At 40.5% G+C, this 19,884-nt stretch overlaps 1 protein-coding gene across 1 annotated transcript in view; it reads left to right on the plus strand.

The window, feature by feature from the left end:
* Positions 1-19,884, plus strand: part of SLC12A2 (solute carrier family 12 member 2) — a 96,723-nt gene that overhangs the window by 29,962 nt on the left and 46,877 nt on the right. The window contains exons 7-12 of the mRNA XM_061625298.1: positions 1,431-1,539; positions 3,818-3,945; positions 4,030-4,114; positions 9,032-9,180; positions 18,259-18,366; positions 19,249-19,372. Of these exons, the coding sequence (XP_061481282.1) occupies positions 1,431-1,539; positions 3,818-3,945; positions 4,030-4,114; positions 9,032-9,180; positions 18,259-18,366; positions 19,249-19,372 (703 nt within the window). The remainder of the gene's footprint in view (positions 1-1,430; positions 1,540-3,817; positions 3,946-4,029; positions 4,115-9,031; positions 9,181-18,258; positions 18,367-19,248; positions 19,373-19,884) is intronic.

Consider the following 19,884-nt stretch of genomic DNA (forward strand, 5'->3'; position numbering starts at 1 on the left):
TTCAAGGCTTTCATGCTACATGCAATAACTATTTGGAAACTGCAGACCTTATAGTGGTATAGATCTTCATATTCATTTTTGCAGATTAGGTGTGCTGATCATACAAGGATGGTGTTTAGAGAGATGGACATTTTGGCATATCTGTGGTCATTATGGCTCAACATGTACATCGGTCACACCATCGGATTTCCCTCATGCTGTCATCAAATGCTGTCAAAAATGTTCACTCAGTACAATGCCCACGAAAGATTATCCTGCTACTATTGACAGTGTGTTCTAACAGATCCAAGCACATGTGCAGAGACAGTTTTTAAGAAGCCCCAATGTGATGGCTGCATTATTAAAAACACCCCTCAAGACAAATTGTCTTCAAGACTCCAAATGTTATGAAAATCAGGAATATTTGAGAGAAGCTGCAAGTAGAGCTTAAAAGTTTTAGTATATTATTAGTCTAGTTGTGTAAGAAGAATATCAGATTGTCTTGAGTGAAATGAAGGAGGGATGTTAAGAATAAGTGATCCTATACATGTCTACTCATAAGTGCCATTGACTTGGAGATGATTTGGGCAACTGATCAATCAAATATTGGTCAATTTTTGAAGCATTAATTTTATGAAACAAGATTAATGAACAATTAGTTTGACACTTTGGCAAGTTTAAAACAACTATGACATTAACTTAAATGCATTACAATGTTTTATTTGTACACATTTGTATACATTATTTTTATTTAATACTAGTATCGAAGCATACAGTTGAAAATGTCCACTTCATATAAAAACCACCTTTCTGTAAGATAAAGTACATGAATGATTAAACTCTATAAAGAGGCTAATAGTCTGTCTATTATAAATGTATTTAAAATTACATTTTCTCCACTCTCCCCAAGGAGCCTGATAAGGCATTCCCATTCCCTATTTTATCCTCACCACAACCCTGTAATGTAGGTTAAGCTGAGTATGTGTGACTGGTCCACCTAATGTGCTTCATGGTAGGCTGAGGCAGACATTCTGAGATTCCCTGGTCCTAACCTGATGCTCTGCCAGCTAGGTAATGGCCTCTGCCTCTGAAAACTGCTTCTATTCTGGCTTGGTGATGTCTGCAGTTCTAGCAGGTAGCTAGTATAAGAAGCTTTGCTGTGCTAAATTTGTCCCAGGCACTACAGGGCTGATGGTATTTATTTATTTATTTGTTAGATTTTTATACCACCCCACTAGCATAGCTCTCTGGGTGGTGATTTCACTGCTGTCTTTGCTTAACAAATGAAATTGTAATGAAATAAAAAAGGCAAGCTGCCATCTACTCCATAGCATTCTTAGAATATTTTACCCTAGTTGACCAGTTCATTGACTGGGCCCAACCCTACTGTCTTCATTTAATCATGCTTGGAGAAAAATGTATTAAGTTGATGATGTCTTCTGAAATTATAGGCACAAATTGTTCTGCTTGTGATCCTGCTAATAGCTATTGCTGACTTCATCATAGGAACATTCATTCCATTTGAAAGCAAGAAGCCTAAAGGCTTTTTTGGCTACAAAGGTAAGGGAGACTTAAATACTAATTAACTGAAAACATAGCTGCAGTAGTTGTCTAAAGCAACTATTTGTGGGGGTAGTCTTTACTTTTGTCATAGAATGTTTGCTTTTTCAGTTTAAGATTTGTTTCCATTTGATATTTTAACGTGCAATTCAATATGCTAAATACATTTAACGCACAACATCCTCTGTTGTATTGTGCAGGGCTTCCACTCACCCTATTGGAATAGATGAAGACTATATAGTGATAGTGTTTAGGATGTGAGAACCTTTTTTGGCCTGAGAGCCAGATTGAGGGCTGGCCAGGCCTGCAAGGGCCATTTGCCAACAATGGGTGTGACCAACACACACTCCCTTGTCCATGCACACACTCACCACACAGTGCACTTATTTTCACAAAGGCAGGCACACATAGACATTCAGTCACACACACACACACACACACACACACACACACACACACACACACACACACACACACACACACACACTTTCAGCCATACACATTCAGACAGCTCCTCCCCACTTCTCTGTTGATTAGCTGCGGGGTGGGGGCTTTTCTTCCCATTGCAGTCCTGGGTTAAGAGAAGAGGATCTGCAATGAGAAGAAAAGCTCTCCAGTAAACTTACAAAGGAGACTCTTCTTTCTCTCATAATACCATTACAAGAGGGTTTTAGGGATTATGAAATAGGAAGGAACAAGCCTCCATATTTCCTAAGACTCTTTTGCAGACGTGCTGCACCACAGAGACAAAAGCCTCCTTTGCAAGGAGGGGTGGTAGGCCCTCCACGGCAAGGGGTGTTTCAGGAGAAATTTTAAAAAGGGGGATTGTTGGAGGTCTTTGGGGTGTGTCTTGGGCTAATGAGTGGTACAAAAAAACCTTTTGTGAGAACTGGATCTGAGTCGCAGGTTAGCTGCCCGTGGCTAAAGGGATTGCATCCAAAACCATTCAATTTTATGTTTTCCCAAAGGCTAAGCTATGAAACTCTACACAGCACACCTTCTTATGCACTTTTTCCCTCTTCCCTGCCTCCCGCTTTCTCTGGTTTAAGAGAATTATTAGTGTGTTTACAAATGTCCATGCTTTGGGGATTATGAATAAATTGAGACTCCTGCCTTAATTGGTGCATGCTTTTCAGCAGTAAACACACAGGGCAGTATTCTACTGCGTTCTGTCAGTGCAAAGATTTCCACTTGCGCAATGCGGCTTTCCCTCCTCATCTCTCCTTTGTGCACCCTGTGTCTTCCCCAAATCTGCTCCAGAGGATTGGGAAAACAGATTTAGGGGAAGAACTTTCCACTGCACAAGCGGAATTCCTTGTGCTGACAGAATGATTTCTTTTGTGCTGTGTTGGATTGCACCCATAGTGCAGATTGTAACTCTTATGTATTCAAAATTTTCTTTGCTTGCCCCTAGTGTTTCTACCAAATCCCTGCTTCACAGGCCCCAGCCAGCCAGTGCCTGTCCCATGCCAATCGGCCAATTTTAGAAAAAGCTGGGGAGCAACCTGCTATACAGAGTGTATTTAGAGTTGAACACTGGCTTTTTTTCACAAGCTAAAAACAGGTGAAGCTTACAGCACAACTTGGAAGTGCTAGCCACAGGTTTAAATTGTGAGGTCATTGGGAAGAGGTTCCAGGGTTGTAGAGACAAACTAAGTTAGAGTGGCACCTATTCAGCCACCTAGCAGTAGCTGCTACAGTGCCTGCATGGAACAAGCACCATCTGCTTCCAATTCTTAAACCTGAAAGTCAGCCATCTGTTATCCACCTTCTGGAAAAAATGAAGAGTTTGTGCCTTTACTCTTGACCGTTCATACCAGAATTTGTAGTGATTGGACAAACAACATTTTTTATAAGAATAGAACTTTGTGGTATATTTTTTGAGAATGTAGCTTGCTGTATATTTTATTGAATCGATTAATATCTCTTGTGTGGCGGGGGGAAGGTTGATGAAGTAAGACATAAAGCCTTCATGCTGTGGGACAGGGCAAGTTTTATTTATTGGATTTATAACCTACCCTTGGTCATACGATCCTAGGGTGGGGTACATTTTCAATTGTTACATTGCTATTTAACAATTTTGTATATGGTTGATAAATTGAAACACTGCCTTAAACAGTTAACAAAAGGAAAATGCAGTTTTCCTTTTACATTCGATGTTTCTAATATGAGGAGACTCCCTATAATTTTAGTTACAGCTGATTTGGTGGAAGAGTAAATGTTATAGGTATTATATGAAAACAGAATACTATAATATACTTTTTATATGTTCTAACAGCTGAAATCTTTTCTGAAAATTTTGGACCGGATTTCCGAGATGATCAAACTTTCTTTTCAGTATTTGCTATATTTTTCCCAGCTGCAACAGGTATTCTAGCTGGTGCAAATATCTCAGGTGATCTTGCGGTGAGTGTTTTTTAGTTCTGTTGCTTATTCAGCCAACTTGAACTGTTCTTTGGATTTGTAAACTTGCTGAATTATTTTCTCTAGGATCCTCAGTCAGCCATACCAAAAGGGACACTGTTGGCCATTTTAATTACTACAGTGGTTTACGTGGGAGTTGCAGTATCTGTAGGTAAATAACAACTTTTACCTATTGATTCCTTGGAGGCAGCTTGATATATTGTTTACTGCTATAGCTCTACATTAACACTGAATGGACAATGACTTTTAGAGCTTTATAGCTGTATAGATCAAAACCTTCCGTTACTGTATTTGGCTGTTATTCTATGAAATGTCATGAGTAGTTGGATTAATTATTCTATAGCATTTTGATATAAAAATATCACCAAAGCATGCCAAAATCCTAATGGTTTGACCTCTTCCCTTCTGCCACGCTATAAAAACAACCACCCAATTTCTCCAAAATATAAGGTCAGATTACAGCATCTCTATGTTTAGGTCAATCCTGCAGTTGGCATCGCAGAGGATGTGTGTGAGCTTATGGATGGGGGAGGGGGAAGGGAGGGCAGGGCATGACATGGCAAGATGTGTCATTCATGCACATGTAAAAGGGGAAGAAGAACTAACAAGAGTTCCAGTAACTGAGCAGATAAACTAGCAACCAAGCATTTAGTGACAATATTCTAAATATGGGTTATATTAAGTAATATATGATATATCAGAAGAGAGCCAGTCCACAGGTGGCGGAATGAGGAAGACGTGTAATGTCAGTTTATTATACAGCCACAAGAGTGGCTGTATACTATAGCCAGTGTGGATTTTTCACATTCCACAATGTTAAATTGAAAATACCCCCATGCCATTCTGATGCTTCCCATAAGCTCATTTCAAAACAAAACCTTACAAAGCTTATAGTCCTGAACTCAGAAACGCCTGCTTAACAAGCCTCTCAATTTTCATGGCTATACACAAAACAGTCAGAGAGAATAGAGGGTTCAAAGTGTAAAAAAAGAGAAAAAAACCCAGAGCCCTTTTGGACTTTTTCTGTCAGAGTTCTCATAATCTGTTGAAATTCATTAAAAATCAACCATCTTAACAGAGCACCTGTAATCCTAATACTGACCTTGCCCCATACTCTGACCTTCATCTTCTGCAGTTAAAAAGTTAAAAAAATGCCTGGCTGATTATTAATTAATTTAAGAAATTTTGGTGGGAACCATATAACGTTGGGCATACTCAGTAAGAACCAACTATCAATGTTCTAAAAGCCAGACTCACAGCTGCTTGGCTTGCCTAAACGGGGCCACACCCACACCAGACTTTGATTTCACTTTAGACAGTCGTGGCTTCCCTCAGAGAATCCTGGGAAGTGTAGTTTGTAAAGGGTGCTGAGAGGAGACTCCTGTTCCACTGAGAGAGCTCCAGTGGCCAGACTGGTTTAACAGTCTGCCACTCTGATTGAAGGTCTGTGAGGGGACCAGGGTGTCTTCTAGCAACCTTCACTAACTACACTTCCCAAGATTCTTTGAGAGAAGCCATGACTGTCCAAAGTGAAGTAAAAGCCTGGTGTGGATGTGGCCAGGGACAGCTTTGGTTTACGTTTGGGTGGGAGCTACATGTGCCTGCTGTAGAATAAAAAGGTGAGCAAAATGCTGAAAAGCAATGATAATGTTCACAATGTTTTCCTTTTGGAAAGGAAAGGGGTTTCTCCTCTGCCTAGTGCCCACCCACCCAATCTCCTCCCCTCTCCCTCCTCCTACCCTCCTTGCCCCTCCCCCAGGTCAGTGTTGGACTACGACCTGGGAGACCAGGGTTCAAATCCCCATACAGCCATAAAGCTGACTGGGTGACCTTGGGCCAGTCACTGCCTCTCAGCCTCAGAAGTAAAACCACCTCTGAATACCATTTACCATGAAAACCCTATTGAAAGGGTTGCCATAAGTCCGGTCAACTTGAAGGCAGTCAATTTCCATTTTCAAACATGATTGCAGAGAAATAAATCCCATTGAACTCAAAAAGTATACAACTGATCAAACCCTCCCTCCATTCTCCTCCCTCTTGCCCCTCCCTCCCCATCCCTATCCAATCCCCTCCTTCCCCTTCCTCCTCCTCCCCTTTCTCCTCCCCGTGTTCAGTTTTACCCATCTTAAACATGATTGCATGGAAGTAAATACCATTGATCTCTATAAGCATGCAAATGATCAAACTTGCCTTCCCCCTTCCTTTGCCCCCCTCCAATATGCTCCTTCCCCCTCCAGCTCCCTCATGGTCAGTTTTTCCTATCCTAACCATGATTGCATAGGAGTAAATCTCATAGAACTCAATAAGCAAGCAAATGATCAGACCTGCTTTTCTCCTTCCCCTCTCCTCTTCCCCCTCCTCCCCCCTTCCTTCTTCCTCCTCCTCCCCCCTTCCTTCTTCCTCCTCCCCTGCCCACTCCAGCCCTCGCTCCTTCCCCCCGGTCAGTTTTACGTATCCTCATGACTGCACGAGAGTAAATCACACTGAACTCAATAAACATGCAAATGATCCTGTCCTTCTCCTTCCCTCCCCCTCCTGCCTGCTCCCATCCCAGTCCTCCCCTCTGCCTTTCCTCCCCTCCCCCTTCCTCCCCTCCCCATCCCCTGTGGTCAGTTTCAACTGTCCTAAGCATGATTGCAGGGGAGTAAATCCCACTGACCTCAATAAGCATTGAAATGATCGATCCATTCTCAGCAAACTTGCACAGGATCCCATTTCTTACCTCCCGGATTAAAAAGCAGGGAAAACTCACTAGTAGGCAAAAAACCACAGATCTTTCTATCAAACTTTAAAAAGCAGGGAAATTGGGCAGCTGTAGTGAATGCACCAGGGGAGCAGGAGAGCTCATCTCCTCTCTGAGATATTGTACTGCCTTACAAATTTGTCAAAATGCAAACACCATTTGGGTTGGTCTTTCACAGTCCAATCCACTTCCTGTGCAGCTTGGAAGAATTTGGTAACGTGCCTCAGCATATGGTGAGTGATGGCAACACCTGCAATCAGCCCAAATAATAGAAAGAAGACATGTGCTGTGCTGATCTTGTTTTAGCAGGGAGGAAGCAACATTAAGACAGTTGATATAGTTCAGATGGTCACTTTAAATATGTCTGATTTCCTTTGCAATTTTAGTGAACTTTCCTATAGGAAATCATTTTCTTTTGCTTCTATTTCTGTGAATATGTGAAGTACAGCAACACTTTGCAATATTTACACTAAAAAAACCCTCGAAACATAATTGTGGAATAATGGCACTGACTATTCTTCAAAATAGCCTCCAGTGGACCTCAGCAATGTCTCAATTTGCACAAGATAAAACAGTGGGAGGTGAAATATATTCTAGCAAAATGCTAGGTGTGCTCTATGTTTTTAATTGACCATGCCCACCTTGCCTTAAATGAAGTGATTTAAACATAGCAGGCTGAAAACATGCATCCTCTTTTTTCCAACAGCTAGAGTCATTGCTGAAGTAGCAACATATTGTAATCAGTCTGATTTTACATCAAACTGCAATTTCAGATTCAGCTGTTAATGCACCCAAAATAGCAATAGAACATAACCTCCAATTTGAAATACAAAAGGCTGTCTTCACTATCACGTGACATTAACTAATAAAAAGGCTTTGAAATTAATTAAAATAAATATGACACAGATAGAATGAATAATGAGGGAAATAAAATTTTCTAGTTTAGATTCTGTGTAGAAACATTAGTAACACAGGAAAGAAGCAAAGTAAGAACACCAACAAACATACACAGATATAATTCTCCATCTTTGTCGATGGCAGGTGCTGCCACCACTTACCATATGCTTAGGGGCACATGTTACCAAATTCTTCAAAGCTACACAGGAAGTGGATTGGACTATGAAAGACCAACCCAAATTGTGTTTGCATTTTGACCAATTTGTAGGGCAGTCCAATATCTCAGAGAGGAGGTCAGGTCTCCTGCTACCCTGGTGCATTCACCATAGCTGCCCAATTTCCCTGCTTTTTATAGTTTGAAAGAAATATCTGTTTGGTATAGGTACGTTCTTAAACCGCAAGGTTTTTTGCCTATTTGTGAATATCTTCCTTAAAAAGTAGCATTTCTTTTGTTTCTTGAAATGGTCAGCAGTACCCTTTGAAACAGAGTGCACCTTTTTTTTACAGGGATTTGTACATTGCTTAAAGACAGATGCCAGATTGAGGTCATGCTGCTCAAAGCCTGCAGATTCGTTTGTCCCAAAACTGGTTGAATTCCAGCTTTTTTAACTTCTGTCATTGTCATCACCTCGTTCAAGGAGGCTACTTAGAGCTTTTTTGAGAAGTGGGATATAGATGGACTAAAATGTTATAAAACTGAACATCATGGCAAACATACGTATTGTCTGCCTTCAAATGTAAAGAGAACTTGTGTAGAACTTCAGTTGTGGTTTCTTAGTGTTTGCAATGTTAACTTCTGTGTGTCTTCTGAGCATTTTAGAAAGTGTGAGAAGTATTCACTTAGCCAAGATGACTGTTTTAGGATCTAAAATAAAAGGAGAGAAGCAGCTCAAATTCATGTGGCTGACTTTGAATTTGTCACATCCTAAATGACTAGCAATCTTACATACTTTCACTTCTATCTTATTTACTTCTTGCACGTATTTGTCATGTTTTGGTTCATATTTATTAGGACTATATATATTATGACAGCTGAGATTCTCATGATTTTTCAAGACCTTATGAGCTAAATAAGATATTTTTATTATCGCTGTGCAGTTCAACCCTACTCTAACAGCACAATACTATAGGTGTATACACACCAGTAAGTCCCATCAAATTCAGTGGGGCTTATTCATAGGAAAGTATATACAGGACTGCAGCCTAAGTGTTTATAATGCAAAAAGATGCCTTTATTTTGCAGTTCTGTCAACAGCGCTCCAGCTCTAAAATTTTGTAATCGGCCATACTTATTTTTTACAAGAAATGTGGAGGGTAGAAGTAACTTAATTGAAATTGTATTTTTCATTCAAATATGTTAAAGATAACTGTAACGCAGTTTGCTTTGATTGCTTGGAAGTTCAGTACTTCTGTTTTCCTCTGCTCTAGGTGCTTGTGTTGTTCGGGAAGCTACTGGGAACCTTAATGACACCATTATTAGTGAGCTGACAAACTGTACTACTGCAGCTTGTAAGCTGAACTTTGACTTCTCCTGTGAAAAGAAAGCATGTCCTTATGGGCTAATGAATAACTTCCAGGTGAACTCTGATTTCTAAGCCTTGAAAGTGTTGCTTGAGTTTGCTTGAGATGTTTTACATGCACTTACGGAAAAAATGTTGATAAATCTGCTGGATGTAAATTAGGGATGGATGGATCGGTCTGTGTCAATTTTGCATGTGCTTGTTCATAAGTCCTTTCATCCTGTTCCACATTGTGATTTTTTTTTAAAGAAGCCTGTACAAAAATTGGTATTTAAATACATATTTTATTGTTGTACATTGAATCCTAAAATAGGTATTTTAATGCATTTTGACACTTACAAAATTGGTAGAGGTGCAAAATCTTGAGGATAATTACATTCCAATCTGTGTATTAGTATGGGAGATGTGAATTAGATTAGTTTGCTTAAAAATGCAGAACAAAGGAAACGGATAAGAGTATTGTTTTTCTTGCATATGTATGAGTGAGAATATGTGACTGATGGTCAAACATTTGAAATAGGGAAACTTCACTAATTAGATCTTTGACACTGCAGTCTTACTGCAAGACTAGGAATGTCACACAAGTATGGTTCATATATAGTTAGATATTTCAGTTTCAGCTTGTCTTTTCAAATTGTGAACCATTTTAAATTGCTTACCATCATTAATGTATATTTACAATCACTGTAACTAGAGACAGGCTTTAAGGATATTTTAGAAAGCTATTGCTGCTTAGTGTAAACACTTGTTTCATCCTAATGTAGTCTGTGTTGAAACAGTGACCAGAGATGCAGGCTTTTCAACCATAGAAAATATTGCAAAAACTGTTTACCAAAGGCAAAAGTGGGAGTGTAAGTATACAAGCAGCAATCCCTCTTTCAAACCATATTTAACTCTCTTGTCAGATTGCATCTGATTGTATTGACTACTTCATCTCAATTCTAGATACAGCTTTAGTTTGAAAACACATTGGTTGCATTTACACATCATGATAAGCCATAGTGAACTGTTTACCATGGGTTTGCAGGTGGTTGCTGCTTTGCTCCTCCATTTGTGTGAGCTGAAGATACAAGCTATGTTCCCTGACTTAGCATTATGTCTGGGCCAGAGCTCTGGCTTGCTTGCTCTAAACAAACCACAGCCAGAAAGCCACAATTGTGGCTTGCTGACTGTGATTTGTTTAAGTGAAGTGATCTTGGTTTGGCCATAGCATTAAGCCAGGAATTGTGGCTTGTTGCTTCTGCTTGTGCTGGGGGGAGGAGCAAAGCGGGAGCCATCTTGGTATTCTCAGTAAGCTGTTAACTGCTATTAACATACTGAGTTGTAAAGAGAGTCAATCAGTAATTTTTACTTTAGCAACTCTTTATTTCATAGCATATTTGTTTAGTATAGTTACTATCTTTTTTTACTAAAATATCAGCCTTCTGAAATTTTCAAGATAAGACCAGGCAGTGTGCCTGAAAATATATATTATTTATAGGTTCTTATGTGGAGTGAATTTGGAGAGAGCTCCCCTCCCATTTTAAACTCTTGATATTTGTATCTCATCTGCCAAGTGTAACGTCACTGGATTATCAAAGTATGTATTTCACACAACTGAGTTGTTTACTCAGGATTTTGGAATGCTTTGAAGTTTTAGGCAAGCTTTTGGACTTCTTACAACACTTCCATGGTTTTGCCCAATATAGGGTATTTTCAGTTGGCATCCATATCTCTTGACACTCGTATGCTGCTTTAGAGCGAGTGCTTGACATACATTATGTCATCCTTACATACCCCTGAAAACAGGTGATACAGCCAATTCAGGCTCATCTAGTGAGTTCATGGCCACTCAGTGAAGTAGGATTTGAGCCATAGAATTTCTAGTTCATATCTTAGTCCCTTAGTCACCACTCTCTATCCTAGTTCTCAATCAATATTCCAAACTATAACAGAGGTGTTTGTGTAGCAATGTCTGAAATGCATTTTATTTTGGGTTAAAGGAGAAACTCTGGTTATCAGCTTTACACTCTCATTTTATTACTAAACTGAAGAACAAACTGTCTTGTTCCACTGATATCTTTATATATGAATGTGCATTCCACAACTTTGTTTATAATAATCCAATGTTTTGTCTGATTTATTTTAGAATAATTGATAAATAGAATGTTTTAGAATAATAATTAGCAAGAGTGAAAAAACATGAAAATAGCAGAAGTAATTTAACTTTTTCTACCATAAAAGGAATTGTTGCCTATCAACTGTTTATGTGAAAAGGAGAGGACTTTTAATCCATATTTTCAGGATTTTCTGTTATCCAACATGCATGGTTTGAAAACATGACAAGATGCTCCTAACTTTGATGAAGAGCCAAAACCCTGCTCAACTAGTTCATTGTTCCTAAAGGGGCTTGAGATTTGTTTTTTCCTAATAATAATAGTATATTGTTATTGTTTCAAAAACCATTTGATTTGAGATGAGGGGCAACTGTTCAAAGAACAAGGGCAACATTCTGCTGTCTAGTGCAAGCCCCTTGTGTGAGCCTAAGCCAGAGGTGAGGAACCTGTGCCTCTTTAGACATTGCTGGATTACAATTCCCATTACCTCTGACCATTGACCATGCTGGCTGTTGGGAGTTGCAGTCCAACAACATTTGGAGGGCTACAGGTTCCTTACCCCTTGCCTAAGCTGCTGTTTGGATCCCATTCATTATTTGTTGGTGGTGGGGAATTGACTTCTCCAGTTTCCTGGCCTGCTGTGTGCAGTTAGGCATGTATTCCATTAACTAGAACTCAGTTAGTGTGGACATAGTCTGATCTGTTTGTAGAAACCTTACTAGGGTAAGAGGGGAGGAAACTAGTGTTGAATAACCAGTAGGGTAGGCACAGTAGTCTTGAGCCCTATGCAAACACATTCCATTGATTGTATAGTGGTAGATCAGGATTGCCTTGCCTGAGATGCATTCATTGGACATTGTGTTTTAGTGGAGGCCTGTGAGCATAGGCCAAGTCCACGTGATCCTTTTCTCTCGAAAGAATGTACATGGAGTGAGTGTATGAGTAAAAACCATATAAATAATATGTAATCTCTAACATGAGGCTGCAAAATGAGTCAGGGAGGGGCAGGTCTGCATCAAGGTAGAGTACACTAACGTGATTCTAATCCCTCATCATGTATTCATAGGATCATAGTGATAGCTTTTTGTTTTATGTATTTTTAAACACAATCTACCTTTGCAAAATATCTATAGGGTGGCTTAGAACAAGATGTTTTAAAAATAAATAACTTTTTATATTGCATCCTTTTCAATGCATCCTTTGTTGTCCTGACCATCCTCTTGGCCTGGCCTTTAGTTGCTGGATGAAAAGGGTCTGAATTGACATGCCGAATCAGTCTATTATCCAGGACTGTGTGGAATTCCACATATGTCAACTGGATTCCATTGTCTGAGACAATGGTGTTTGGCAACCCATGGATTGTAAAAAGCCTGTGTAAGGTCTTGATAACAATACGAGATGTCATTGATGATACCGGAACCACTTCTAACCATTTGGAGTATGAATCAACTACAATCAAGAAAGTTTGTCCCTGGAAGGGGCCTGCAAAGTTGATATGAAGCCGTGATCATGGCATTTTTGTCGATTCTCATGGGTGCACTGGGGTATGTGGTGGAGCTGGTCTTGAAACCTGACACTTCTCACATCTCTTGACGCATTCTTCAATCTCGCTGTCCATCTTGGGCCACCATACATAGCTACGCCCCAGAGCCTTCATTTGCACTATACCAGGGTGTCCGACATATAGGGCCTCCAACACCCAATGTCTCAGCACAGTAGGAATGACAACTCTTTTTCCCCACAGGAGGCATCCTTTGTGCACTGATAGTTCATGTTGTTTGCATACAAATGGTCTGAATTTCTCCTCAAGCTTCCCTAATGGCCATTCCCTCCACACCCAGCTGAGAACATGGGCAAGAACTGGGTCCTTGGATGACGCAGTGGCAATATTCCCAGTATGGAGGGGTGGTTCCAGTAACGACTCTAATAACAGCACATCCAGTGGAGGCGTTTCATCAACCCCAGCAGAAGGGAGAGGGAGGCGGCTCCAAGCATCAGCATGGGCAATGCTCCTGCCAGGCTGATGTTGTAATGTGTAATTGTATGCGTCCAGGAAAATCACCCGCCACAACATGCATGGAGATAATATTTGAGGCATCTGCTGGTTAGGGGCAAACAATCCCAATAATGGCTTGTGATCAGTAGCAATAGTGAATGGTTGACCATAGACATAGTCATGGATTTTTTTTACGCTAGCCACAATAGCCAGGGCCTCCTTATCAATTTGGGCATAATTCCATTCTGTTGAAGACATTGTTCTGGAGTAGAAAGCGATAGGCACCTCATGAGAGTCCTCAGGTTGGTGGCTCAGGACAGCTGCAATACCATATGGAGATGCATTACACGTAAGAATCAAGGGCTTCCGTTCATCATAGTGCACCAAGACGCTGTCAGATGATAAGAGGTATTTTACATCACAGAAAGCCTTATCGTGCCGGGCCGTCCACTGCCTTGCAGTATGCTTGTCAAGAAGGTGATGTAATGGTTCTGTCACTGTAGCCTTATGTTTCAAGAAGGTGTGATAGAAATTCAAGAGTCCCAAGAAGGCTTGGAGTTGCTGTTTGTTACGGGGCACTGGAGTTTCATGAATTGCTGTACATTTTTCCGGGGTAGGCCGAATGCCAGCGGCATCAATACTGTAGCCAAGGAATTCAATTTGGCTTTCAATGGAGTGACAATGATGCCTTGCTCTATGAGGTGATCAAGTTCAGCATCAATCTTTGCTCGCAATTCAAACGGAACACGATGGGGTTTCATACGGATGGGGGTCACGGTAGGATCCAAGAACAACGAAATAGGAGGCCCCTTATATTTCCCAAGATCTTTATCAAAAACAGCTTTGAAATCATTTAGGATGCTGTCCCATAATGATTCACCAATCTGGTGGACCCCTGTGAGAGCAATGCCCAGTGGCTCAAACCAGTCTAAGCCAAGGAGACTGGTGCAATGCCCTTGAGCAACCAATAACTGTAAAGTTCCATGGAAAGTTTGGTAAACTTCACAGATGCCGTTTATTGGAACCTGATTTTTCTGATAATTAGTACGTTATAGAATCATAGAATCATAGAGTTGGAAGGGGCCTTGTAGGCCATCGAGTCCAACCCCCTGCTCACAGCAGGAAATCCACAGCTAGAGCATCTCCCGCAGATAGCTGTCCAGCCTCTGCTTGAAGACATCCAGCGAAGGGGATCCCACCACCTCCCTAGGCAGTCGGTTCCATTGCCGAACTGCCCTTACTGTCAAGAAGTTCCTTCTAATTTCCAATCTGAATCTACGCTCCTGCAACTTAAAACCATTAGACCTAGTCCTACCCTCTGGGGCAGCAGAGAACAAATCTGTACCCTTCTCTATGTGACAGCCCTTCAGGTACTTAAAGGGTGTAATCATGTCGCCCCTCAGCCTTCTCTTCACCAGACTGAACATGCCAAGTTCCTTCAACCTTTCCTCATAAGACTTGTTCTCCATACCGGCTATCATCCTTGTCGCCCTCTTCTGAACCCGCTCTAACTTGTCTATCTCTTTCTTAAAATGAGGCGCCCAGAACTGAATGCAGTATTCCAGATGAGGCCTGACTAATGCAGAATATAGTGGGACTATTACTTCCCTCAACCTGGAAACTATAGCTCTGTTTATGCATCCCAACACCGCGTTTGCCTTTTTTGGCGCAGCATCACACTGCTGGGTCATGTTCAACTTGCGATCCACTACAATTCCAAGGTCCTTCTCACCCGTGCATTTTGTTTTTGTGGCCTAAATGCAGAATCCTGCATTTGTCTTTATTGAATGTCATTTTATTAATTTCAGCCCAATTTTCTAGTCTATCCAGGTCCCTTTGGATTTTATTCCTGTCTTCCATTGTGTTAGCTATTCCTCCCAGTTTCGTATCTTCTGCAAACTTCATAAGGCTTCCCTCCACCCCATCATCTAAGTCATTGATAAAAATGTTGAAGAGTATCGGCCCCAGGACAGAACCCTGTGGCACTCTACTCGAAACCTCGAGTTTGGAGTGGAAAGGGACAATTTGTGGGCCCCCACAAGGAAATATTTGCTGGTAGGTTTCCAATGAGATGATAGTATAACCTGAGCCCGAATCAACTTCTATGGTGCATGGAGTACCCTGTCACCTTCACCTTCCTCACATTGGCAGAGTACTGCAACCCTGGCTTGATGTGGTTAATCACCTCCTCTGCGTTGCCATATGCGAAAAACCTCTGTACAGTGTGTGGTACTGCTTTGTGTCCTTGATTGTGTTTTCCCTTCTACTGGACTTCTGGGGGTGGCTGCTTCCGCTTTGGCTTGGCATACTAGCTCAATATGCCCAACTTTTTGACAATACCGACACTGTGCACCTCTGAAACGGCAGGCACGCAGTTCATGGGATTCTCCACAGCTCTTACATTTCACTGGAGAGACTTGTCTGGATCTCGGAAGTCCTGCAGCACCTAGTCTGGTTGATGAGCATTTGCACTGCAGCTTGTGGATCTCTAGAAGTTGTTGATTTGAATCTTTAGCTAGCTGGGTTTATGAACAGGGTGAGTTTCTTGCCAAGCACACTTCTTGGGTGCTTGCTGCTCTGCTTCGGTAGCCAGAGCTTCCTCTAATGCAGTCATGGAACGAGAGCTGTCCTTTTGCAAACAGACATTTCGCAGGCCCTCATCATGCAACCCACAGACCAGGTGATCATGCAGCATCTCCTCAAGGTTTGGGAAATTGCAGTGTTTTGCCACGCATCTAAGTTCAGCAACATACAGTGGCACACTCTCCATTGGGCCCTGTTTTCATTTGTAGAAAGAATTATGTTGTGCTATTTCAGACAGTTTTGGAGAGAAATGTCCTTGTAAAGCATTCAGAATATCCTCATAAGATGTATTAGCAAGTTTTGCTGGTGTTAGGAGGGCCTGGGCTAAGTCAAAAGTGTCTGCCCCACAGACATTGAGTAACACAGCACTCTTCCTCTCTGACTCTAATGCCATTTGCTGCCAAGTAAACCTCCAGCCTGGCTGCATAACTTTCCCACTTGCTGGGACATGCAGTGTTAAATTCTTCAAGATGCCCTTGGGTGGTCATGTTCCACAATATACACACTGACCTGGAGTGCTTTGCAGTGGTTTCCACAAGGCCCAAGCTGATGTCCTAAATCCAGTCTAAAGAGAAATGTTCTCTCCCTTTCAGCCTTTAATGCATGAAGAAAACACTCTGTGTGCCTCAGTAGATCCCATCCTCATCGCCAGGGAAAAGTATCATGAAGGAAGAGGCCACACAGATGATCTAAACAACAACAAGAACTTTACTATAAGTAATCATATACAGGGAACAAGGCCCACAGCATGGTGCTGCTTGTAAGGCAGGCCTGGAACTAAAACTACCACAGCCTGGGGCTGACTCAGCAGTTCCTGGTATGGCAAGCCTGGAGGGCCAATACACTACAGCTAAAATCATTGATAGATAAATCTGAATGTGATTAGTGATCTTGGTGTCTTTACTAATAGCTGACTGAGTCCCTTTCCTATCCCATTCTACTCTTTGGCTCTTGGATACTGTGAAGACTAGAGCACTGTAGTTTGAATCACATTGCCATATTAATGTTGTTACAAGGGACATAGCTTCTGGTTGCTTTTTGTTCTAGTTTGTGATCATGTACAACTTCATTGAAAGTGTTGTTATGATGCTCTTTCATATATTTAAGCATAATAGTCCAGTTAAGGTGAAGTACTTGGACATAAATAGGCTTTCATATGCTTACTGACTTGCATTAGATAATGAAAACAGTTTACCTTTTTAGATTATGTCACTTTTAATCAAATACAGTTGCAGCAATTAGTGACTACTCTAAAAACATAAGTGTGTGCTTTGACAGAAAGATATTGGGAAGACAGAGGCAGTGATGCCAGACCTCATTTAGACACTGGTATTCATACGAAGTCACAAATGTGGCTTAGCTAGAAAGTTGAAAAATGGTAATGGAAATGTCAGCATTTTTAAAGCAGAAGTTGGTTTGCTTAAACTGGTCTGTTGTGTACAGAACAGCAGTACTAGTATCACTGTCTTGAAAATATACAGTCTCATTTTTTTAAAAAAAACTTGCAGCATAACAGACAGCTCCTTCAAAAATGCTCCAGTTATTTGTAATGTGTGTAATCTGCCAAGCATGGTTGCTATGCAGTCTCTCACCCCCCCTCGTTATGCCTTATGTAAGGCTTTTGTAGAAACTTCCTTGAAATGAATGAAGTTATGCAGCTGCTGTGATCATTGATCATATTTTCTTTTTTGAAATATCTCATGACTGAAAATTTTATTACAGTTTTATTGGCAGAAGAGATTTCTTTTTCAAAGCCAGTATTTAGCCTATTGCACTGCATTCACTAGCTATGAGAAGTAGTAACCAAATACAGAGGTGTCAAATTCAGATGAGCAATACTTATTTGTATATTATTTATGAAGTATCAAGGTAGAGATTCCCCAACTTTTCCCCCATGGACCCTGTTGTAGCAATAGTAATGTGTTATGCTAGATGCTGTATGATTTTTCATTGTAGTTTCATTGCTTCTTTTATTTCTTAAGTATTGTGTTTTATTCCATAGAACTCAAATTGTAATACAAAAAAATACTAAAGAAATAACAATACAATTATAAATCAATATGAATGCTTAATGGAATGGATGTGCCGTCTCCCATTTTCAACCACAAACCCATAGACATGCAGTGGACCACCTTGAATGAAGCTTAGTCTGTGGACTGCAGTTTGGGAACCCTTGGCCCTAAGGTTTCTGTGTGTTCTTCATAGATTTTTTAAAAACCCAGTATGGTCCCCACCTGCAGGCTTGCTGTTTTAACAGTCATAGTACAGAACAATAAGATGGGGAGGGAACAGGGAGTGAGCAAATCCAGGCACTAATTTTTCATAAATCAATGTAGCACTTTTGAAGTACTCTTGCAGTTCTCATAGCACTTAATTGAAACACTTACTTGACATTTTAACATGACTCTGCAACTGTTTCAGTGTTTGGTCTGCCCTTGTTAAAGTTATGTTTTCTTTCAGGTAATGAGCATGGTGTCAGGATTTGCACCCTTGATATCAGCTGGAATATTTTCTGCCACCCTTTCTTCGGCATTAGCATCTCTTGTCAGTGCACCTAAAGTCTTCCAAGTAAGAATCTTGAATTATTTGTAGCAAGCAGGGCTGTGGAGTCGTAAACTTCGACTCCGACTCCTCTATTTTTCTACTGTCCGACTACGACTCCTTCATAAATGGCAAATGTATATTAACTAGTAATAACAAATTTACTGTAGTAAAATGATAGCACAAGGCATTTCATCACCACCATGTGAATCATCAGGCTAGATTGACAGAACATAAAATATATTTATTTGATTAAAATTTCTGAACAAGAAAACTTTCCTAAATTCCTTTGAAAGTTTTTATTTTGAAGTTGAAGCTGGTACATTTCTTCCGACTCTGACTCCGACTCCACCCAAAATTGCTTACGACTCCACAACTCCGACTCCACAGCCCTGGTAGCAAGCCCAAGCAGACTTATATTTTGGAAAGAGTTTCAAAGATGACTTTTCTAAATCCAAGCACTTGCTTTAGATACTATTGGTTTGGTCCTGTAACTAAAATAAGAATATAGTATTCCTATAAATCTCTTTACTGACATGTTGGTCACCATGGTAATTGAAAATGATGCTTTCAAATGTATTTTAATACATTTTTTCAATTATTTTGCCAAATGACTAACTTTCATTTGGATCTCAACAAGACATGTAGCCACTCAATTTCATATTGACAATAATTCTGTTTAGACTTGCTAAAATTAACTTAAGTCATAACAATACTGATTTTTATTGCCCACCTTCTATATTTTTCCAGTGGTACTTAAGACAACATTGAATTGAAGATATGTGATTACAGTTTTTATGTTAACTGCATTCTTCATATGGCCTATATGTGCTGAGCCTTAAGATTTAGTGCCTTGATTTATATCTCTATATGACCATAGTTTAGTTGTTAACATTTTTTTTTCCATAGGCTTTGTGTAAAGACAATATTTATCCTGGTTTCCTGATGTTTGCTAAAGGCTATGGGAAGAATAATGAACCTTTGCGAGGGTATCTTCTGACGTTCTTGATTGCTCTTGGATTCATATTAATTGGTTAGTTAATACGCCATTTTTCTAGAAAGCTATTTTTTTAAATAAAAGTTCCTCTGGAGTATCTAGTATGGTCCATTTTGTTTGATTCTATATAATAACTCTTTGGTTCACTGTCAATGGAAAATACATGTACTACTGCATAGAGCAGCCTTTCCCAACCAGTGTGCCTCCAGATGTTGTTGGACCACAACTCCCATCAGCCTCAGCCAACATTGCCTATGGCTGAGGCTGATGGGAGTTGTGGTCCAACAACATCTGGAGGCACACCGGTTGGGAAAGGCTGGCATAGAGACTGAATAATAAAAACCAATAATATAAAGACTCCTGTTTATATATTGGGAAACCTAAGAACATGAGAGCCTTGCTGAATCAGCCCTATCTAGTCCAGTATTGTTTTCCACAGTGATCAGTATGATACCCGTGAAAGGCCACAAGTAAGACATGAGGGCAAAGAACCCTTCCCTGCTGCTGTCCCCTAGTGACTGGTTTTCAGAGGCATGGTGCCTCGGATC

Source organism: Rhineura floridana, chromosome 1 (genome assembly GCF_030035675.1).
Source record: "Rhineura floridana isolate rRhiFlo1 chromosome 1, rRhiFlo1.hap2, whole genome shotgun sequence".
In the NCBI taxonomy this organism is placed as follows: Eukaryota; Metazoa; Chordata; class Lepidosauria; order Squamata; family Rhineuridae; genus Rhineura; species Rhineura floridana.